Source organism: Pteronotus mesoamericanus, unplaced genomic scaffold (genome assembly GCF_021234165.1).
Source record: "Pteronotus mesoamericanus isolate MK-2021 breed Mesoamerican mustached bat unplaced genomic scaffold, CSHL_Meso_final contig_20, whole genome shotgun sequence".
In the NCBI taxonomy this organism is placed as follows: Eukaryota; Metazoa; Chordata; class Mammalia; order Chiroptera; family Mormoopidae; genus Pteronotus; species Pteronotus mesoamericanus.
Genome location: NW_026555085.1, coordinates 3,405,946 through 3,428,256, shown reverse-complemented (window position 1 = coordinate 3,428,256; position 22,311 = coordinate 3,405,946). Strand labels below are relative to the sequence as shown.

Sequence of the window (22,311 nt, the reverse complement as noted above, 5' to 3'; positions counted from 1 at the left end):
CAACTCCTCTGACCTGGAAGAAGATAGAAAACAGCTCCTCTGACTCTGTTTCCCGGCAGGGAACATCGGGTGGTGATGGCCCCCACGGGCCCCCTGGAGAAAGGGTGAGTGTCACTGGACCATCTTGGCCCCCATGCTCCCCAGGGAGCCTGGGTGAAGCAGCTCCCTTTTACCTCAGGCAGGAAGCTGACCCTGCGCCCAGCATCCCACCCCTACTCAACCCAGCTCTGTCTCTAGGGTCTCCCTGGTCCTCAGGGCCCCAATGGATTTCCTGGTCCCAAAGGACCTCCGGTAAGCTGACTTCTGGCCTCGGGCCCACCTTGGTTCTCTGAGTTCCTCTTCCCAATTCCCTTCCCTGCCCTAAATTCACCTGACATCTGAACCGCTTTCAGGGGCCCCCTGGGAAGGATGGCTTGCCGGGACACCCGGGCCAGAGAGGAGAAGTGGTAAGTGGTGCCCTGGCCCCCTCAGACCCTCAAACTCCAGAGCTGTCTGGAGGTTCGCCTGGCAGAGTGGAGAGCATCCTGGCGTTCACAACTCAGACCCATGGCCAAGAAAGTGGTAGTGACCCTGCTCTTCTTCCGGGAACCTGGGCTCCGTCCCGCAGTGTCTGTGCCTGACTGTGTCCTGACTGCTCTCTCCTCTCTTTCTCTCTCAGGGTTTCCAAGGGAAGACCGGCCCCCCTGGTCCTCCAGGGGTGGTGGGACCTCAGGTATGTCTGCCCTCTGGTGTTAGTCTACCTGCCCTTCTCCCTTTTCCCCATCACAGAGCCTGCCCTGGACCCCAGGGGTGGGGTAAAAGGTGGGGCTGGGGTTTAGAGCTCTGATGCCCAGCTTCAGTCTGGTTCCTGGGCCAGTTCTCATTTTCTCGGCTCAGAGGAGTGGCAGCTCCCCACTGGGGACATGAGGTGGTATAGGTCCTCCACTCTGGGGACTGAAATCCAGAACATTGGCCTAGGAGAGCTCCCAGGAATTTCCCAGCATCTTTGGGGCAAGGATAAAGGGGTTCTTAAGGGGTATTTTAGGGAGGCCAGAGTGGCTGCTTTGGGCAGACATTGGGGTGAAAGGTCTGAGATTGGAGTCTCTCTGCCTCTTTCCCAGGGAGCTGCAGGAGAAACCGGGCCCATGGGGGAGAGAGGTCATCCAGGCCCCCCAGGACCCCCTGGAGAGCAAGGACTGATGGGAACAGCTGGAAAAGAAGGAACAAAGGTCAGTAAGGGGCTGGGCAGAAGAGAACTTGGGAACCAGGGTTGGGGATTTAAGGGGGGTCAGAGTTCTCTCTGCATAGTTTGGGAGCATGGCTGTGGCTTACCACCTTTCCTTTCCTTTTAGGGTGACCCTGGTCCTCCAGGGGCCCCAGGGAAAGATGGTCCAGCTGGGCTGAGGGGCTTCCCAGGAGAGAGAGGCCTCCCGGGCACTGCTGTGAGTGTGACCCCACCAGACCGCCTATAATAAGTCACTGCAAGTCCTGGTGTCCCTCAGAATCACCCTACTCCCGTCTCTCTGAGCCTGTCCCCCACCCCTAACCCTGCGCATCTCCTGGACCCCTGTTCCTGTGATGTCGCACCTTCCTGGCTCACATCTGTTGCTCTAAATCTCTGGTTCATAGGGTGGACCCGGTCTGAAGGGAAATGAAGGTCCGGCTGGTCCCCCTGGCCCTGTAGTGAGTCCGGGGTCCCTGGGGGCAGTGGGGAGGAACCAGGAAAGGGGGGGTGGATGAAGAGTGAAGAGTGGCATCTGGATCTAGGTCGGCCGTTTCTGGGCACAGGGACTGTAGGGTCAGCCATCATGCATCTGATTTTGGGCTATTCCCCTGGTCCGGGGTCCTCTGGTGTGGGTAGGCTGCAGTCTCTTCCTTGGGGGATCTGACTCCATTTCCTCTCTTAGGGATCCCCTGGGGAACGAGGTACAGCAGGATCTGGGGGACCCATTGGCCCCCCAGGGCGCCCAGGACCTCAGGGTCCCCCTGGAGCAGCAGGAGAGAAAGGTATCCCGGTGAGTGTTTAAGGCCTGGGGAGAGGTCAGTGAGCCGCCGGGTTACAGAGGGTTTCCGGTGGCAGTGTTTGAAGGCAAGGGTTGCCTTCGGGTCGTGACTCCTCTCTTTACTTTCCACAGGGTGAGAAGGGCCCTGTTGGTCCTACTGGCCGCGATGGGGTGCAGGGTCCTGTGGGGCTTCCTGGTCCTGCTGGACCCCCGGGCGTGGCAGGGGAGGATGGAGACAAGGTGAGGGAACCCAGAGTCCCTGGAATTCTTTCTAAATGAGGTTGCAGATCTGGGCATGGCCCCTATCCCTGTCTCATTACTGTCCCCACTCTCCCCACCTTCTTTATCCAACAACTCCTTTGCCTTCTCCCAGGGTGAGGTGGGAGACCCGGGACAGAAGGGCATTAAAGGAAACAAGGGTGAACATGTAAGTGTTTACTACCTTTGACTTTTGACCTCTGGCCTTCAACCTCATTTTCACTTGATCTCCCTCCCTGTCTTGGTGTCTCTGACCCTTCTTTCTTCCTCAGGGCCCTCCTGGACCCCCGGGGCCCATTGGCCCTGTGGGGCAACCTGGAGCAGCGGTGAGTGACTGATGCCTGGCCTGCTCCGCCAGGGGCCCTGGCAGCCCCTGGTCGCCAACAGTGGCCCTCTGCCTCTGGGGTTGGGCATGGGCAGAGGGGGCTCTGGGCCTGCCCCCCTGCTGTGTGGGGTTTGTCGATGGAGAACACCTGGACACGACCATCTGTGTCCTTGTCCCTGCCCTCCCCCTACCTCAGGGAGCAGATGGGGAACCCGGACCCCGGGGACCCCAGGGACACTTTGGAGCCAAAGGTGATGAAGGAACAAGAGGATTCAATGGGCCACCAGGACCCATTGGCCTACAGGTGAGTTGGGGGTGGAGATGGGCCAAAAGTTGGGGTCAGGAGCTGATGTCTACCTCAGGCCCTGCCAGCCCCATTCCGAAAAGGAAAGGGGAGATGGGAGTAAGGAATGAGAGGGGGTACGTGGGATCCGACAGAGGGAACTGGGGGCCTAGCGGGGGTTGCTCACCTGGATCTATGCCCTGTATACCTGCACAGGGTTTGCCAGGCCCCTCTGGGGAGAAGGGAGAAACAGGAGACGTGGGCCCTATGGTGAGTGCGACCCCACTGATGGTGTGTGACCCTAAGTGACCCCAGCCCCACAGACTAGTCACTCCCCACCCATCCAGCCCACACCAGCACCCCCACTGCCACTGATCCCCTGGCTCCCTGCCCTGGCTGCCCCTCCTCTCTCTCCAGGATCTCTGCGCCGCCCAACCCTGCATGATTCTTGTGCATCCATTGTTGTGTCCCTCACTTCCCTGCCTTATCTTAGGGTGTATCTGTTTCTCCTCAGGGACCACCTGGCCCCCCAGGACCTCGAGGCCCAGCTGGACCCAATGGAGCGGATGTGAGTCCTCTCAGCCTCTTGTCCCTTTAGATCAATGTGGCCAGTCCTCTGCCTCCCTTTCCCCAGACTATAAACTCTAGTTTCGCCACAGATGCCACTAGAAGCTACTGGCCCCTGGGAAGAAGGCCCCCTGCTGTCTCACTGCTGTGACCTTGCGGGCCCTCTTCCAGGCCCCGCCCCCAGAATGGCACCTCCTACCCTGAACTATGATTCCCTAATTTTGTTCCTCTTCTAGGGTCCTCAAGGTCCCCCAGGAGGTGTTGGGAACCTGGGTCCCCCTGGAGAGAAGGTAACTAGGAAGGCGGTACATGGCCTGGTCTGGGAGAATGTGGGATTGGACTTCTTCCCATTTTGGTTGGGGGTCAAAAGACAATGAGGCATGGGTAATATCAGGATTTTTTTGTGGGGGGAAGGAGGATTTTGACCCCAGTCTCCTTGCAGGGGGAGCCAGGAGAGTCAGGATCTCCCGGGGTCCAGGGTGAGCCAGGTGTCAAGGTGAGTGATGGCTTTGAGGCTCCCCTCCCCAATCCCCTTCACCCCCTCAATGCTACCCCCACTTTTCCCATCACCTCCTGGAGCTGGACCTTCTCCACTGCCCAGGAATCTGTACCCCAGGCATTCTCTATGGCACCTGGTCCCTGAGTCTGAGTGAGCCCTGCCACCCTCTCCTCCAAGGGAAGAGAGGGCAAGGGACCGCGCCACGGGCTTGTCTTTCTGTGTGCATCCTACTGTTGCTGAGAGGACTGGGGGAGGCTGAAGGTGTCTTGGAAGCAGGGGCTGCATTATTGATCTTCAAGACCCTCTTGAGACCATCTCTATCCTGTACTCGTTCTCCAGGGCCCACGCGGGGAGCGTGGGGAGAAAGGAGAGTCAGGGCAGCCGGGAGAGGCGGGACCACCAGGGCCTAAAGGCCCCACCGGGGATGATGGCCCCAAAGGGAACCCTGTGAGTCTGGGTGAGGGGCTGAGAGGAGAGTCCTGTGAATGGGAGACCTGGGAGTGGGCGTGTGAGGATCTTGGAGGGCGGGGAGACCAAGAGTGAGGGATACCTGGGAGGAAGGCTCTGGGCATAGGGTCTTCTGGGGAGGGCACACAGAGTCTAGGACCCAGAGAGAGAGAACGTGAGAGATGGCCTCTAGTTAATACCCGAAAGTGTTAGAAGGCATGTGAGCATGGGGAGGGGGTGCAGGAGACCCACTTCCTAGGGTGGGACAGGTGGGCGCTGCCGGTAGAGAGGGAGAGCGTGGCATGTGCCCATGGGGGCCTGTGTTGGCTCTGGGTAGGCTTAGGGAGTTGTGAGTCTGACCTTTGTTCTCCCTCTGCATTAGGGGCCTGTTGGTTTTCCTGGTGACCCTGGCCCTCCTGGAGAAGGTGGCCCTCGGGTGAGTCTTACCCAGTTGGGGGAAGGGGCAAAGGGGGTGGGCCTCTGTATAGCTGGTGGGCTTGGCCGTCGGAAGCTGGGGATATGGCCGGGCAGCTGGAGGGATGGGAGACTCAGCAATTTTCAGGTGGTCCCAGCCAGGTCGGGGCCTTATCTGACTTTGCTTCATCCCTGCAGGGCCAAGATGGTGCGAAGGGTGATCGTGGAGAGGATGGCGAGCCAGGGCAGCCTGTGAGTGACCAGGGGACCCCTCCCCCCACCATTGAGCCCAAGTGTTCAGACCCATTGCTCCTCTCCTTTGACCCACTCCTGATGGGTCCCTTGGCTGGAGGCTCAACACTCACTCACTCTCCCTAGGGATCCCCTGGTCCCACTGGCGAGAATGGACCCCCCGGACCATCTGGAAAGCGCGTAAGTGAGGCGGACACCTGGGATCTCCAGGGGCAGTCCGTGGGTGGGGTGCACAGAGGGTGAGCAGTGGCGGGTGGGATGCCTGGTATCTGGGTTGTCCTGGGGTAGTGGGGTGCACATGTGCTTGAGCACATGTGTTTATGAGTATGCCGTGCATACATGTCAGGTACGTTTGTCCCTGGAGTCTGGTATGAAAGTCCTCACCAGGGTGGTGTGTGTCTCCCAATCAAAATGGACGCTGGAGGAAGGGCCCGTGCTGGGCCAGGGGTCCACTGTTTAGTTGCTGGGGTAGGAGGTGGGACACTGTGTGGCTCTTCACCAGATGCTCAGAACTACTAAGTATTTTAACAAGTGGTCCAGCTGTACCTGCTCTCACCATCTGTGAATGGGCTTCTGGACCCTCATCCACTCTTCCTTCCCGCCTCCATCTGCAGGGTCCTGCTGGCACAGCTGGTCCTGAGGGGCGACAAGGGGAGAAGGGAGCAAAGGTGAGGGAGAGGCTGCCCTGGAACATTCCCTCCATCTTCCCGCTCCTTTGCTCCTCAGATTGCTTCATCCACCTCCTCAACACTGAGCCCCTTGTGGGAACATGGTTCCCTATACTCGCTCCTGCCCCTGGGGCTCCTGGGGCTTCAACTCTCCTCCCTGCCTCACTCTGTCTACCTTGGACTCCTTGCCCCCACCCGCACTCCCGGCCTCTGCCCCTTAGGACACATTCCTTGTGTATATTTCAGGGGGATCCTGGTGCTGTGGGTGCCCCAGGGAAGACGGGCCCTGTGGGTCCTGCAGGCCCATCAGGAAAACCTGGTCCTGATGGTCTGAGGGGGCTCCCGGGCCCAGCGGTGAGTCATGGAGAGGAGAGGCTGGGTTGGAGGGGTGAGGAGCCGTGGGAGGGGACGCTCCTCCTGACCTCTGTGATTTCCCCACTTCTGTAGGGCCAGCAAGGTCGTCCTGGAGCCACAGGTCAGGCCGGGCCTCCAGGTCCTGTGGTGAGTGACTGTGGATTGGCGGGGGGGGCGGTGAGTGGGGGTGATGGGACACCCTGGGACAAGCGGGCATCAGCTGAAGCCCTGGAGGAAGGGGGAAGTGGTGGGCAGGGAGCCTCTTCCTGGAAAGAGTGACTTTGGTCTCCCCACAGGGACCCCCAGGACTTCCTGGCCTCCGTGGTGACGCTGGGGCCAAGGGAGAGAAGGTGGGTGACAGACAGACAGGTGGCCAGGTGCCTCTCCCCTCACCCTCACCCTCACCCTCACCTCCTGAGACCTTTGGGACGCTGAGTTCCCGCTGCTCCAGGCCTCCAGCCCCAAGTCTTCGGGGTCCTTACTCAGTGAGGACCGTTTACAGCCCCTGTGCCCAAGCCTCTCTTGTCTCCTGCGCTCTGACCCCCGTGGTCTCCTCCAGCATCCATGTGTCTCCTCTCTGCATCCCCCTGACCACCTGTCCTCTTCTCCAGGGTCACCCAGGTCTCATTGGATTGATTGGGCCCCCTGGGGAGCAGGGAGAGAAGGGTGATAGGGGACTTCCTGGCCCTCAGGGCTCCACTGGACAGAAGGGAGAGACGGTAAGTAAAGGGCACAGTCCTGGAAGGTCGGGGTGGGGGATGAGGGTGGAGATCCCCATAGGGGGTGGGAAGGGCTGTGAGTGGAGGCTCAGGCTGGGGTGAGGGAGGGAGTGGGGTGGAGGACCCAGCTGAAGGGGGCCCTCCCTTTCCTAGGGTATCCCAGGAGCCTCTGGCCCCATTGGTCCTGGAGGGCCCCCCGGCCTCACTGTGAGTACCCCATCTGTTCCTCCATTAAACCACTGATTTTCCTTCTATAATTTCCCGGTGAGTTCGATGGCAACTGCCAGTCCAACAAGCATAGGCCTCAGTTTCTTCTGTATGTTCCTAGGTCTGCAGTGTGTCCTGCCCCGTTTTTCCAAGGTCTCCTGAGTGTCCCCATGTTCCCTCATGCCTGTCCCTTCTGTGGCAGTCCCACTGTCCTGTGGCCTCATAACTTTGGCTCTCCATCCCTCTGTGTCCCAGCCTTCTTCTTTGGTGACCATCTCTTTCTTGTTTTTCATTTCATAGGGACCTGCTGGCCCCAAGGGAGCCAAAGGCGCCACAGTGAGTAAACCCCAGCCAGCCCTGGCCTCTGCCCCTTCCCCGGGGCTGGACTTGGAACTGTCTCTCCAGAGCAAACATGCTCCCCCCAGCGGAGCCCTTCCTTCTCTGCCTGGGTACTGAGTTGACCCTTCTGTGATAATGACCCCTCCATGAGTTCGTTTACTCTTTTGGCAGGGCCCAGCCGGACCCAAGGGAGAGAAGGGCGTCCAGGGCCCTCCGGGACACCCGGTGAGTTGGGAGGCACGGCTGCTTCTCTGACTGTCCCTCTCCGTCCTGGCGTTTCTCTGCTTCACTCTCACCCTCTCTATTTGTCCCTCCATCCAGGGCCCGCCGGGCGAGGTGATCCAGCCCCTGCCCATCCAGATGCCCAAGAAGACTCGGCGCTCAGTGGACAGACACCGCTTGACCCAGGAAGATGAGACCCCAGCAGCCGGGGGGGCCCCGGGCAGTCCCGGGGGGCTGGAGGAGATCTTCGGCTCGCTCGACTCCCTGCGGGAGGAGATAGAGCAGATGAGGCGGCCCACAGGCACCCAGGACAGCCCTGCTCGCACTTGCCAGGATCTGAAGCTCTGCCACCCAGAGCTGCCGGATGGTCAGTGCCAGCCTCAGGGGATGCAAAAATATTAACAACAGCGTGGGTGTGGACAAGCAGAATGGTGGTTGCATAAATCTTGGGGAAGGTGTTGGGCAGGGGTAAGGGTTGAGGGGGCTGGAACAGCGGCTACTTAACAACCAGGTCAGAAGTATTTCAGTACCAGAAACTGATATTGTCGCTCCAGTGTGCGCCAGCCTGATGTCTGCATACACGTGTGTACACACAGACGGACATGTGTGCAAACCTACAGCCACACATCCAGTCAGGAGCCTGGGCGTGCTGTTGGTGTTGGGGTGTCATGGATGGGCAGGGGTAGCGGTGATGAGGGAAACTGAGGTGGGAGCTGTATTCGGGGCTCCGTGTCAGAGAGCTGGGAGGCGGGGGCATTGTGGGGAGGGCGGGGAGAATGGGAATGTGGGGGCAACGGGCATCTGAGGTCCAAGCGTGCAGGGCCCTGACCTTCCCCTCTCCCTCACGCCACAGGAGAATACTGGGTCGACCCCAACCAGGGCTGTTCTCGGGATGCCTTTAGGGTGTTCTGCAACTTCACAGCGGGAGGGGAGACCTGTGTGCTGCCCCGGGATGATGTCACACAGGTGAGAGCTGTCCCTGGACTGCCCCCTCCCTGCCAGGGTGGAGTGGTTTCTGGGTTTATGTAACAAGTCCCCTGGCCCTTCTCCTTTCCTCACCTTCTTCCTTTCTTTCTCACCAGCCCTCCAACACTCATTTCGTCTCCTTCCCCTGGCAACCCAAGACACTCACCTGTCGCTTGCTCCCAGCCTCCTGTCTCCCTCTGGGCCCTCATTTCTCCCCAGCCCTTTCCTCTGCCTGTTCTCTGCTCACACCCCTGGCCCAGCCACCTTCTTCTGGCTGCCCTGGCTGCCCTGACCTGCCCCCTCTCCTGCCAGTTCTCCTACGTGGACTCGGAGGGCTCCCCAGTAGGCGTGGTCCAGCTCACCTTCCTGCGGCTGCTCAGTGTCTCCGCCCACCAGGACATCTCCTACCCGTGCTCTGGGGTGGCCCCCGAAGGCCAGCTGAAGCTCAGGGGGGCCAATGAGGATGAACTGAGCCCAGACACCAGCCCCTATGTCAAGGAGTTCAGAGAGGGCTGTCAGGTGGGAAGCGGGAGGAACCCGGGAGGGTAAGGTCCCAGGCTCAGGCTGCAGGAAGACCCTCTGGGCAGGGGCGCCAGGGAGAGCAGGAGTCCAGCTTCCTGGTCAGATATGTCTGAGGGGGCTCAGATGGGGGGAAGGGGTGGGGAGGATGGAAGTGGGGTTCACCTGTGTGCAGACAGCAGACTCACCTGAGCACACACATTTGTACGGGTTGAGCAGCAGAGGCACATGGATGGGGGCAGGGGTAACACCCCCATGGAGGTGCAGGGTCACAGACACCCCCAATCTGTACATACATCCCCACACATGTGTGGAATCATGTTGACTAATATCAGACAGCCCCCCCCCCCCAACACACATGTACAGACATCCCTGAGGAGCCACATAGACTTACCTCACCGGCGCAGGCAGGTGATCTCAAAGACAGACCGAAGCCGCACTCACTGGGCCATGAGCACGCACACCCACCACACAGGCACAGACAGCCTTCCCGGCTTTCCCAGGCCTGACCCTGGAAGAAAATTTCGCAAGTCTAAACGTGCAATGCTGTTGGGGGAAAGCTTCTCAGGGTGCTCAGAGGAGAGGCCCGCCTGGGCCCATGGATGGGGCACCCGTGGGGCGTGGCCCCTCCTCCCTGCTCACTTCCCCTCTCTTCTCTCTGCCCCTGCAGACACAGCAAGGCCGGACGGTACTGGAGGTGCGGACACCTGTGTTGGAGCAGCTGCCAGTGCTGGACGCCTCCTTCTCAGACCTGGGGGCCCCCCCGAGGCGGGGAGGGGTGTTGCTGGGGCCTGTCTGCTTCATGGGCTAGGATCTTCTCTGTCTGACCCGGTCAAAACCAGGCCCACCTGGAATCCCACAGCGTCAGCTCCATGCCACCTCCCCAGAGAGCTCCTCACCATCTGGGGACCTTGGGCCAGGACACCGAGAGCCCCTAGTCAGGGGCAGACCAGGGGAGGGGTGAAGTGGGGTGCCGGGACATCCCAGGGGAGGGGTGGTATCTGGCGTTCGTGGGCCTCCCACCTGGAACTTGTGATCCGTTAGCTGACACACGTTTAAAACTGACCGCCCAATCACCCCAAACAGGAGGAGAAGAGAAAGAACACTGTGCATTTTGTATTTAAAAGTAATTATAAGAATTATTTAAGGAGTGGAAAACTAAATAACAATGAAGATAAAGAGAGACATGCCAACAAAAATCAGTGGACTTTGGAGACAGGGCTCTCCAGAGATGAGCCCGCGGTACCCTCTTCCTTGCCTGAGGGCCTTTCCTCAGTGATTATGGAGGGTTTGGGGCTGAACCCTAACTCCCTCGCACCCCACCTGTAACACCTATTGTGAACTTTGGAATATATGGTCTCCATGGCCTCAGGGCTCTGACTCCCTTATCTCCACATACCGGGTGTTTGGCTCCCCCACCCACAGCCTGCCCTCCTTCACTTGGCTGGGGACTTGCAGGAACAGCCTGCTACCTGGAGGCCAGGCCATTGCCCTAGGGGACCATGGGATAGCGAGGACCTGTATTCAGCGGACAGTTGAAACACTGAAATCTTTTATAGTAGCGGGGAACTCACCACAGCCCTGAGCCCCCTGAGCATCCCATTGCCATCCTTGCTACCCCAGCCTGTCCCTGGGTGCTCCCTCCTCTTCTCTGATCCTGCAGTTGAAGGGATAATGTGTGGCATACGGGTGGAAGGGACTCCCAGGACCTTATTTAGCCTTATGACCAGCATCTATTTTGACTGATGGCTAAAAAATGTGATTGTTTCCTCCTAGGGAATATGTATGTGATGCTTGTGTTGTTACTTCAGTTCTCACCAAACCTCTCTGCACCCTGCTCTCGCACTCTTCCCTGAGGAGCTGCAGCCAGAAATGGATGGCTTAATTTCTGTTCCCTGGAGGGCCTGTCCAGTTGGGGTGTCATAAAACCTGGCTGACGTGTAGAACCTCAAATGGATCCCCCAGTTCTGCATGGCACTGTTGCTGGACTGGTTCAGGGGAAGAGTGTGCCTCAAACACCCCCTTCCCCATCTTTAGGGACTAAAGGCTGGAAGGAGCCTTAGATGGCCTAGCCTCAACTCTTTGCAAATGAGGACACCGAGGCTCCCTTCCACAATAATGTTTCCTGCACCTTAAGCTGTGGTCATCTCGCCTTCCCCCTCAGGCTGGCGGTGGCCTGTCAGAATAAGGCAGGGCCATGGTGGGCCCTCATGCTGTGCCATTGCGGGTATTTGAGTCTAAGTCATTCCAGCCTTTGAGTTGTGTCAAGATGCAGTGTTCGCCAGGCTCTTCCCACTCTGGGTTGCCCCGACTCCCTCCTACCCCAGCGGCCTCTCCCAGGGCTTATTTTGCGTGCACCTCCCCCTGTCCTGGTCTGTCTCTTCTGTTCAGGGCAGCTGCACACCCGGGCATCCCTAGCTGGCCTCCCTGCCTCTCCTGGGGTTTCCCTTCCTTCCAAACAGCAATTCCTGGCTCCCGCCCATCCTGCCTGTGGATTAAAATTTATTCCAGGGCCTCATCCCAGCTGGGACACTCTTTCCTTGCTGGACACCTGGCAGGGGGACAGTAGGAGGACGAGTGTAATCGTGCACGAGTGTGTGTTCCGATTTCGTGTCTGTAAAACCCTGAGTTGCTTTGCACCCCCGACATGGAGTAGGCACCGCCCGCCCCCACTCCTATTTCTTCCTAACGTGGGTCTCCGATGGCACTGCCTTGATCGTCCGGCTCCCAAGGACAAAACCCCCGTCTCTGAAACCCTGGAGTGTTCGAGTTACTCTTGTGCGCAAGATGCTCGTCCAAGGGCATCTAGAAGCCTGAGCCGGAAGTCAGGTCGCAGGTGAAAACCTCTCCGCGCTCCCGCGCCTCTGACTCCGCGCAGCTGACTCCGCGCTTCTCTCTGCCTCTGCTGCCCCCTGGCGCCGGCGCCCCGACCTCCGCGCGCTAACTGGCCAGCCGAACGATTCCGGCCCCTAAGATGTCCCGAAACCGCTGCCCCTCCCTCGTCACCATTGAACCCTCACTGTCTCATCCTGCCCAATATAAGAGGAGGCCTAATGGGGGGGAAGCTCCCGATCTCGTCTATTTGGGGTCAGGCGACAGACGGCGTTTCCGGGTCTGTCCATGCCCTCCATCTCAATCTCCAAGTCCTGAGGGCTTCAGACAACCCGCCTTCCTACCCTCCCTCCCTCTCAGGCCGCCACTGTAGAGACGGTCAGACCTAAAAAGACGCTCCCCACTTTCCTCACCCACTCGCACTCCCAGGCAAGACCTGCCAGCGCGGAGGTGTCTCAGCACTCTCCCTGTGTTGGAGCCAAACCCACAGAGGTCGTCCCTGAGCACAAACGGGAGTGTCCCCAAAGGTCACTTTTGGTCAGATGCTCTGAGCTCAGAGGGTTTTTCTCTATGGAAACAAGGCCACACAATCACTCAGACAACATTTATAAACGGCGGTTAGATCCCCTGGCCAACCCACAAAAGCCTATTTTTACGAGCGATTCTGTGCCAAGTTGCCGCTTGAGGATGCCAGAACCACAGCCTCTTTGCAGCGGGACTTCATTCCCTCCCGAGCGGAGCCTCGGCTCCAAGAGAGGGGAGGAGTTTAAGGGCGGGGCTCCAGAGGTGGGGTTTGGGGTGGGGCTCGTCCTGTCAGTGCCGGTGCCCTGGCATTTAGACACGTGGGTGTTGGCAGTGGCTCCAGTGGCTTGCGGGCAGCGGAGGCTTCGGGGGAGGACATCAAGGAGGGAGCGGCAGATACTCTGGGGACCTTGAGTTTGATTGGGTCAGAATATAAACTCTGGTAGGAGGGGCTGTGTTCTAAAACATCTGTCTCTCAAAGGAGTTTAACTTGAACCCAATAAGGAAGAGGGAGGCATTGCTGGTGTTTGAGAAGATGAGTGATATGATGGGGTTGTGCGCTACCACGGGCGCGCCCATGGTGGATGGGGGTGCCAAGGAACTAGAGGAAGGCACCCAGCCGACAGGCTTGGAGGGTTAAGGAGAGGAAGACTTGGAGTGGGGAGGCAGCAAGATTGTAGCGGGAAGGCTGTGGGGACGGGTCCTCTAGCCTGTTTCACCCCTGGAGCCGCTTCTCAGAGTTGGACTGATATTTTTTGACTTGTAGTCAAAAAACAACTTGTAAAATTTGAACCACTTAGATCACTCACTGTACCTAGGAATACACATCCCAGGAGGACAGGTGTATACACACACACACACACACACACACACACACACACACACACACACAAATCTCCCTTGGCCATGTTGCATGCTGGGATTTGTAGTTTCTGAGTGGTCAATGCAGGTGTGGGGTGGAGACGAGCTAGGAAAGGGACTGGGTCAAAGCCGGGCTCTGGCTGCCCCAGAAAGAAGCTCCCGTGTAGTAGGGGTGGTGACCATTCTCGTGGTTGTGCAGCCCCTATTCCTGCCCGTTCGGTGTGGTCAGCAGGGGTGGCAGGGCCTCACCCGGCGTCTCCCCCGCCAGATGGGCCATTCACAGGGCGCTCTCATGGTCCCCATTCAAACCTGCTGAAGCGAGCAGTCACCCCTGGGTGCTTGCAATTGGCTTCCTGTTATCTTTTTTCTCATCTCCAGGGTGGTCTCATGGGAGCTGGCACTGCCGGCAGAGGGCCAGCTCAGTAGGGAAGACCTGTCCCAGTCAGTCCTTGAATGCAGACCAGGGACATGTATAGAGGCACCTCCCTAGGGCCACCCTCAAACAGCAGGGCAGGTGGAATCAGCTTCAGTGAGAGCCAGCACCAGGCCATCGTCCCTTGGTGGGCGGGACCACAGCAATCCATTTCATTGACATTGTTCTGGCCTCTCTTTCTATTAGCAACATGTCTCTTCCAGGCTGAAATCTTTTGATTCCCAAGAAATAGATGGGTGGTTTTTCAAAGCATAACAAGTAAAAGCCAAGATGGATGCTATGGCAGCTGGTGCAAAGGTCATTTTCCAGATCTTGCCACTTCATCTATAAGAGCTCGGGTTCCACAGAGACTCGGGCCACAGTCCGTGGGTCACGGCTGCGTATTCCTGCTGTGTGCACGTCTCCCCAGGGTCTGGGCTGTGCTGCTGAATCAGGATGTGGGTTAATTCTTCTCACTGAATAAGGTTTACATATATTACTAGGGCTGGTAGAGATTTCTTATAACTGTGCCACTTTCCACTTGTGGTTATTTTTATTAATATCTCAAGATTTTCCACACTTTTTCAAAATTAAAAATCTATAGAAACAAGAAAAACCCCTCTGAAAACTAACATGTTTCAGAGATATCAGCGTTAGGGAGGAGATGGGAAATGGCCCGTGTTTTATGGGGGCCCTGGTCTCAGGCAGAGAAGCCTGCAGCAGCCGAGGGCCTGGGCGAGCAGATGGGGGCGGGGCCCACGGCGGCCCTGACGGTGGCGGGGGGGGGGCGCGGGCGCTAGCAGGTGGCCTCTCTGTGGTCCAGGGGTACTTGGCTTCTTAGTGGGCTGCTTATTTAATCTGAGCATCCGTTTTGTCATCTGTGAATGGCTAGTACCTGCTCTGTGAGGGAGTGACTCCCCCTGAATGACCCCATTGCACTGGAAAGACAAGGGAGGGGGACGGCCGGGCTGCCCTGGTCCAGCGTCCCTGCCCTGGTTCCTGCTGACACACGGGCGTCTGGGGCACAGGGCTCTCCTTCTCCTTCTGACCTCACTGCTGTCAAGACTTCATACTTCTTAAGTTTCTTTTTGTTACAAACAGATTTTGTTACAAAAATCCAATTTGGAACAGTTTAAGCCCCAAAAGGAAGTTATTATGAAAATGTTGGCGTGTGGGGTATGAGGACGTGAAGGAAGGGCTGACTCAGTTGGGAAGAGCAAGGGCAGTTCTGGGACCTCGGGGGCTTCTCAAGTCCTCCATCCGGGGAGCAGGGCCGCAGACCCCACCCCGCTGACCTGCCCTCAGTCTCTGTGTCTCTGGGCGCCAAGGCTCAGCTTCCTCCAGTGCCGACCTGGCCGGCCCAGCTGCAGGGTCAGCCGGCTCCGAGAACTCGTGAACCCACTTTCTGTGGTGGGAGTCCAGTGAAACACATATGAACTATACATATGAAATGCATATGAAGCACTGGGGGTGGGAGAAGAGAAGTGTTGGGGACACTCTTCCCACATGAGGTGCAGTTACTGAGACACCCCAAGAGGCATCTGCTGTCTTTCCCCTTCCTGTGCATTTGACTGGCACGATCCCACCCGCTGCTTCATGACCACACTTGCCCTCCCCAATCCCCCCTCTCCCCAAGAGACCCCAAAGTCGTGTTCAGCTGTTGTAGCCATGATGTCATGAGCTGTCTAGCCTTGGAGTCCAGCATCGGCACTAGTTTGTATTTTGCTGCTTCGTTCTTCAGTAGGTGAATGTTCACGACCATCAGCTCAGGGCTGCGTCCTGAGTCCTGTGGGCCCCAGGCACTTCTGTCCTTTCTGGACTCTTCCTCGCCAAAAAAGATTGAAAATTATATTTTATAATTGTGTTGGTATACAGATAAATATATTAATATTATATTACGATATTTTCTTCAACCAAAAAGTTTATTTTGTATTTAAAAAAAAATGTAAACAGCCATGGCTGGTGTGGCTCAGTGGATTGAGCGCCACCAGCCTGCAAACCAAAGGGTTGCTGGTTTCGATTCCCAGTCAGGGCACATCCCTGGGTTGCGGGCTAGGTCCCCAGTAGTGAATGCAAGAGACGCAACCACCCTTTAATGTTTCTCTCCCTCTTTTTCCCTCCCCTCCCTTCTCTAAAAATAAATAAAATCATTTTTTTAAAGTAAGAAATTCTTTAAGAAAAAATGCAAATAGCCCTGGCTGGTGTGGCTCAGTGGATTGGGTGCTGGACTGTGACCCAAAGCGTCGGGGGATTGGAATCCCAGTCAGGGCACATGCCTGGGTTGCGTGCCAACGTCTCCAGTAGGGGGCGCATGAGAGATAACCACACATTGATGTTTCCCTCCCTCCCTTCCCTTCTCTAAAAAATAAATAAATCTTAAAAAAAGAAAGAAATGTAAATAGTTTCATGGGCTCAAAAAATACTGTGGGTCCTATGCACTATGTCTACCATACATAATGGATAAATGGGACCTAATTTTGTCCTTATTGAAGATTTTATACTTTATTAATTTAAAAAATCCCTTCTGGCCCTGGCTGGCATGGCTCAGTTGATTGAGCACTGGCCTGCAAACCAGAGTCTCCAGTTCGATTCCCAGTCAGGACACATGCCTGGGTTGCGGGCCAGGTCCTCAGTAAGGGGCTCATGAGAAGCAACCACACATTGATATTTCCCTCTCTTCCCTGATCCTTTCCCCTCTCTCTTAAAAACAAGTTCCCTTTTGTTGTTTGCTATATTTGTATTGGTCAGTTCAACTGGTGTACCACAAGAATTTTTAAAACATGCAATAACTGACTATTTAGTCAGGGGCCCTGACCTCTTTTCCCTTATGTTGTCAAATAAAAAATGACAACAGCCAACACAACACAGGATTCATTCCTGTGTGAATGAATCAAAATTATACCTATTTTTGTCATATTGGCAAAAAATATAATTTTTGATGTGCCACAAAATTTTAGTAATTAGTTTATGTGTGCTATGAGATGAAAAAGGATGAAAATTGCTAGTCTTGATTAATATATTTTGTCTATGTTAAAAAAACCCTGCTTTTTTCTTTATACAGTTTATATATGCATATAATCTATTTTCAAAACTTTTTATTATGCAAAACTTCAAAAATACAAACATGTAGAGACTAGCTCTCCATCAGTCATTAATTGATAAAAATTTTTAACTCATGGCCAATCTTGTTTCATTTCCACCTCACTTACTCCTTCCTTGTCATTTGCATTATTTTGAAGCAATCCCAAATATCATATAATTTCATCTGTGTGTAGTTCTGAGAGACAAAGACCCTTAAAATATAATTACAATTTTATTATCACATCTAAAAATTAACAATTATTTCTATTGTCAATAAATATTTACTTAGTGTTCAGATTTCCTAGATTTTTTTGTGGGTTTGTGTGTGTGTGCATGTGTGTCTGTTTGAATCATGATCCAAATAGCGGTGATAAAAGTCTTTTAAGTCTTTAAAACTCTATTCCTCTTTTTGTTAGCTTTTGTGTTTTTAAAAAATTTTTTTTATGAGTTTATTTGCACCAAACTGATGACACATGCTGGGGAGCAAGGTCTCAAATGCTCAGGAGAATAAGAATTTTATAGCTTCTTTTATGCATTTGAAATTAAGGTGGAAACCTAAGGAAGATTACATGGAGGTGGGAGAACACAAGGCAGGACTGGATTACAGGAGAGTTAACAAGATTATGCGCTCTCTTCTAGGTGATTATTATTTCAAATTGCTTAAATTTTCTTCAAGTGCTTCCTCTTTTGTAAGTGGAGATAATAACATCTCCCTCATAAAGTTGTTTTGAGAAGTATTAGAGTATGATTATTCCAGAACATTTACTAAAATTCTGAGAAGGGTGGTACATTTGCATATTTTCAACACTCATCTAAATGTTATCTACATAGTCTGATTAACTTTTTTAAGTCGCTAAGTCAGAATTTTAAAGCATTTCCCTTTCTGGGGGTAGTTATTATTTCAAAAGTGTGCTAACCTAGATGCACAGAAACAATGGACAGGGCTGGCTTAAGGCTAAGATAAACCTTTTAGTAAAGAAGTTATAGGCCGGGGATGTAACTACTTGCCATGACCTTCCCAGTTAGGAATTCATGATCAGGTTACCCTGTGAGATTACTTTTCATAGAACCCCTTCACCTTTTTTGTCCACAGTTCCCCCTTTTGGTCATAAATCAATCTGAAGGATTGACAACTAAGCTTTTGGTCATATAGTGTTATCACACAATGCTAGTGAGGCAGGAGATAGAATAGGAAACCCTGAGACACTGCAGCCATCATCAGTCAGCACCCTGATTTCTGACAATTGCCTTGTGACACCTGATAATAATTAACATTGTGGTTTCCTCCCCAAGTGGGCTATCAAGGAGGATTGTGGGAAATCGCATGTGTAGAAGTTAAAAACCCTATAAAGCCTGTAACCCTTCAATAGAAGAGAGTTATTCCCTTGGCAGAGATGACCTGCTCCCATGTCTTGGAAAGTGTACTTTCCTTAATAAATTTCCTGCTTGCTTTGCTTTACAATATCTGTGAGGTCAGTTCTTTATTCATGACCACCAAGAGCCTGGACTCTTGTCTGCAACAGTAGGAAGGCTCATTACTAGGAAGTCTCAGTGTCAAAGTTGTCCTGTTGACCATAGCCATATGTGTGGCTGTGGCAATACCATAACCATAGGATCTGGTTGAGACCGAGTTTTTCCCTAAAAGGGAAGGACAGATAAATGGAAAGCATTCAGGTCGTATGGCCTTAAGTATGAAAAACCACTGTGGATCATTTCTATCCTGTGAACTATCATGATCTGAGTTCTGCCTTTGGTCTCATTTTTCTGTATTTGGCATCTAGTATAACATTTACATAAGCCAAAAAAAGGGTATTAAAAGTGACAGAGGTTCACTAATCATCAGTTCACCATGTGAGGTTACTTTCCATACAATCCCCCCCCCCCGGCCTTTTTTTTTGTCTACTCTTCACCCTTTTGGCTATAAATCAGTCTGAAGGATGCATTGATGATTAATGTTTTGGACTATATAGAAAAACCTAGGACTTCCAGCCAAAATGGAGGTGTAGGTTGATACACTTTGTCTCCTCGTATAACCCAAAGGACAACAAGGTAGTACACTGCCTCCTTGCATAACCAAAAGAAGGACAACAACAAATATAAAAACAAAAAATAATCAGAACTGCCAGAAAATCAAACTGTATGAAAGTCCGACAATCAAGGAGCTAAAGAAGAAACATTCACCCAGACCAATAGGAGGGGTGGAGATGCGCAGCCAGGGTGGAGAGGACTCACAGCAGGGCAGCGGCTGGAGGATTGGAGGTGAAGGGGCCAAGGCAGTGGCTGGTGGATGGGGTGGTCCCACATTTGCATGTGGATAACCCATGAGGAAGAGCTGGGGAGCAAGACAGACCTCACAATGCAGGGTTCCGGTGCGGGGGGAAAAAAAGCCTCAACACCTCTGGAGGTAAAAACCTGTGGGGATTGCAGCTGCAGGAGAAACTCCCAGCCTAACAGGAGAGTCCATTGGAGAGACCCATGGGGTCCTAGAATGTACACAAACCCACCCATCTGGGCATCAGCAGCAAAAGGGCCCAATTTGCTTGTGGGTAGCAGGGGAAGTTCTTTGAAAGCCTGTGAGAACCGAGCAAGCAGCATTGTTTCCTCTTGGACTCCTCCCCCACATACAGCATCACAATGCAGTGACCTGGGTTGTCCCACCTGGGTGAATACCTAAGGCTCTGCCCCTCCCAATGTAACAGGTGCACTGAGACAAAGAAATATGGCCCAAATGAAAGAACAGATCAAAGCTCCAAGAATAGAACTAATCAATGAATGGATAACCAACCTATCAGAAGCACAGTTCAAAACACTGGTGATCTGGATGCTCCCTGAATTGGTAGAGTATGGTCACAAAATGGAGGAAAAAGTGAAGGCTATGCAGAGTGAAATTAAAAAAATATATATACAGGGAACCATCAGGAAAGGGAAGGAAACTGGGACTCAAATCAACGATTGGGAGCAGAAGGAAGGGATAAACATGCAACCAGAACAGAATGAAGAAACAAGAATTAAAAAAAAAAATGAGGAGAGGCTTAGGAACTTCTGGGACAACTCTAAATGTTCCAGCATCCAAATCATAGGGGTACCAGAAGGAGAAGAGGAAGAGCAAGAAATTGAAAACTTATTCAAAAAAATAATGAAAGAAAACTTCCCCAGTCTGTGCAAAAAGGTACAGGGAATAAGCAGCATAAATAGTAGGTACAAAATAGGCAGGGAGAGGTTAAGAATAGGGTAGGAAATGGAGAAGCCAAAGAACTTACAGATACTATCCATGGACATGAGCTGAAGAGGGGAACGCTGGGGCTATTTGTTCTGTCCTGTGACAATCTGGCCTGATCTTTAGGGCAAAGTTCTTTACACCCAGAGAGTGAATCGGAGGAGTAGGTGTGTTGAAGTGTCCCCTTTCCACAGGTACTGACAGAAGTGTGTTCTTCACATTCATAAGCTCTTTGTTTGGGTGATTTCCTTGGATTTGGTTCCCAGCACTTTTAAACTGCATGAGCTGAGGGCTGTAGCTTCTGTATCTACTAGAATCAGACTATTTATGATGCTTCCTTAACCTCTTCCATAATTTTATTAACTTGCTGACAGACCTATTATGTTTTTAGGATTCTGATATCCCCAAATCTAATGAGCCATGTCACCATCCCCCCTGGCTTCTTGAATTCTTTTCATTTTCAGTTCTCTATGAGTTTCTTCTGCGTATGGTTCTGCCTCCATTAAAAGCTACTGAGAGAATGCCTACGCTTTTTTCAGAGAAAGATTGTAAGCTCTACTCTGCCTGTCCACTATGGTAGCCTCTAGTCACATATGGCACTAATTTAAATTTAAATAATTTAAAATTAAATGAAAATTTCAGCCCCATAGTTGCACTAGCCACTGATGTTTCAGTGATCAAGAGTCAAACGTGGCTCCTGGCCACTCTACTGGGCAGCTCAGCGAGGGGACGTTTCTGTCCCCAGAGAGTCCCTTTGGGCACCTCCCCCAGGAGCTCTCTGATGAGCACGCTCTCTTTATAGACACTTGGACTCTCTACTAATGTGGGCATCTTCTTCCAAGGCCAATGATGTTGAAGGGTTGCCTGTTGGTAGGCTTTAAACAATATTTAATTGTTTAAAAATATAATTAGGGTTTGTTTGCCCTCAGAGCAGTGGTCAGCATATTCTCATGGCTGCTGGTAAAGGCACAGCTAAACCTCAGAGACGTGCTGCTGCCTAAGCCTCCACTTCTGGGCATACTTATTTTGGCTCTTGTCCTTGTGTATGTGTAACTTTTACCCTAATCTTTTCATGAAGAACGTTGGAGTATTCCCAAATTGTTGACAAACTCCCTTATTTCCTGTTCCGAGTCTAGATTCCACTGTTGGCCTCTAGGTGGAGGTAGGATCCTAATTAACCTTCTCCAGCTTTAAAGAACACCATTTCAAATTCAGAGTTGTTGCAGTGGGTAATCTGGCTTTTACCTCAAAACCTTAGGACATTTCTCATGAGAATGAAAAACACCCCATAGTTTTAATTCTCTAAAGTTGTCCAATCAAAAGGGGAAGGGAACGAAGTACTGGACATTTACATACCATGTTTCCACATGACAACCCTCCACCCCGAAGAGGGCGAACTTCGAAATCCAACCCAGTGGTTCAGTTCCTGAGTGAACACACAGCGTTACGACTGTCCTCTGATGCACCATGTGGGGGGAATTCTTGACCGAAGAGAAAACCCGGGAGACCTCCTTATCAAGCCCTAAATCAATCTATTGGTTCTGCTTTATAAGCAGATGGTAATATGTTCAGGAGTCCAAACTAGGTCAAAATATGTTTTTTTTTTTTAAAGTACCATGAAAAGGCAGCTTGCTTTGTTGTCCTGATGCCAGTGAGGGGCAGGACGAGCAGCCCGTCTGACTCCAGGCTGAGGCTCCAAGGCCTGGGGGCCCCGCGGAGCCTGAGGCTGCTCTGCCCAAGTGCACCTGTCCCTGAGGGCTGCCCAGGCCACAGCTGCAGAGCGGGGCACAGGACATCTGCTCCCCAGTCAGCCCAGCTGGCCGGGTGCCCCCCTCACTGGGGTCCAGGCCACTCCCTCAACTGCGTGAGGGTCCTGTCACAAAGGTCTTTTGCTCCTACTCATGGGCCTTGGCTCCTGGGCCCATCACGTCTAAGCCCAACCCTGAGAAGAGAAGCCACACTGCACGTGGAGCCAGGCCCAGCCCTGGGCTCCATTATTTCCTCTTGGGTGGATGCCGCCCCCTCAGCCCTCCTGTCTCAGGTCCCCCTTGCTCACAGAGGCCGGAGCTCCCAGGGTGAGCCTTGCAAACCACGTCAGGGGCCTCCTGTCCCCACACCTCAGAGTGGAGTCAGCAGGAGCTGCTTCCCATCCTCCCCTTCCTTCCCATCGTTTACCTCCCACCCGCCACTCTTACTCCCCCTACCCATGTCCTTCCCAGCCCTCACTGGGGGATCCCACCTTTGTCAGGCTGCCTGAAGGAGCTGCCAGCCCCCAGGGCAGGTGCGCAAAACAGAAAAACAATTGCAAGCTCAGGAAGGGAAAAAACCCACCAAAATCGGGGTTGCCTTTGTCTATGGATAGTGG

General features: G+C 53.6%; 1 protein-coding gene across 2 annotated transcripts in view; it reads left to right on the top strand.

Annotated features, from left to right (window-relative positions):
• The window catches only part of COL11A2 (collagen type XI alpha 2 chain), a 28,374-nt gene extending 18,166 nt beyond the window's left edge, over positions 1-10,208 (top strand). For both annotated transcript variants that reach the window (XM_054569180.1, XM_054569183.1), the window contains 32 exons: positions 60-104; positions 238-291; positions 393-446; positions 659-712; positions 1,101-1,208; positions 1,332-1,421; positions 1,609-1,662; positions 1,887-1,994; positions 2,115-2,222; positions 2,356-2,409; positions 2,513-2,566; positions 2,762-2,869; positions 3,065-3,118; positions 3,363-3,416; positions 3,652-3,705; positions 3,858-3,911; positions 4,254-4,361; positions 4,744-4,797; positions 4,974-5,027; positions 5,154-5,207; positions 5,642-5,695; positions 5,942-6,049; positions 6,143-6,196; positions 6,346-6,399; positions 6,661-6,768; positions 6,922-6,975; positions 7,276-7,311; positions 7,486-7,539; positions 7,636-7,903; positions 8,390-8,502; positions 8,815-9,021; positions 9,692-10,208. In XM_054569180.1, coding sequence (XP_054425155.1) covers positions 60-104; positions 238-291; positions 393-446; positions 659-712; positions 1,101-1,208; positions 1,332-1,421; positions 1,609-1,662; positions 1,887-1,994; positions 2,115-2,222; positions 2,356-2,409; positions 2,513-2,566; positions 2,762-2,869; positions 3,065-3,118; positions 3,363-3,416; positions 3,652-3,705; positions 3,858-3,911; positions 4,254-4,361; positions 4,744-4,797; positions 4,974-5,027; positions 5,154-5,207; positions 5,642-5,695; positions 5,942-6,049; positions 6,143-6,196; positions 6,346-6,399; positions 6,661-6,768; positions 6,922-6,975; positions 7,276-7,311; positions 7,486-7,539; positions 7,636-7,903; positions 8,390-8,502; positions 8,815-9,021; positions 9,692-9,832 — 2,628 coding nt within the window. In that variant the 3' untranslated portion in view covers positions 9,833-10,208. The remainder of the gene's footprint in view (positions 1-59; positions 105-237; positions 292-392; positions 447-658; positions 713-1,100; positions 1,209-1,331; positions 1,422-1,608; positions 1,663-1,886; positions 1,995-2,114; positions 2,223-2,355; positions 2,410-2,512; positions 2,567-2,761; positions 2,870-3,064; positions 3,119-3,362; positions 3,417-3,651; positions 3,706-3,857; positions 3,912-4,253; positions 4,362-4,743; positions 4,798-4,973; positions 5,028-5,153; positions 5,208-5,641; positions 5,696-5,941; positions 6,050-6,142; positions 6,197-6,345; positions 6,400-6,660; positions 6,769-6,921; positions 6,976-7,275; positions 7,312-7,485; positions 7,540-7,635; positions 7,904-8,389; positions 8,503-8,814; positions 9,022-9,691) is intronic.
• Positions 10,209-22,311: the final 12,103 nt, after the last annotated feature.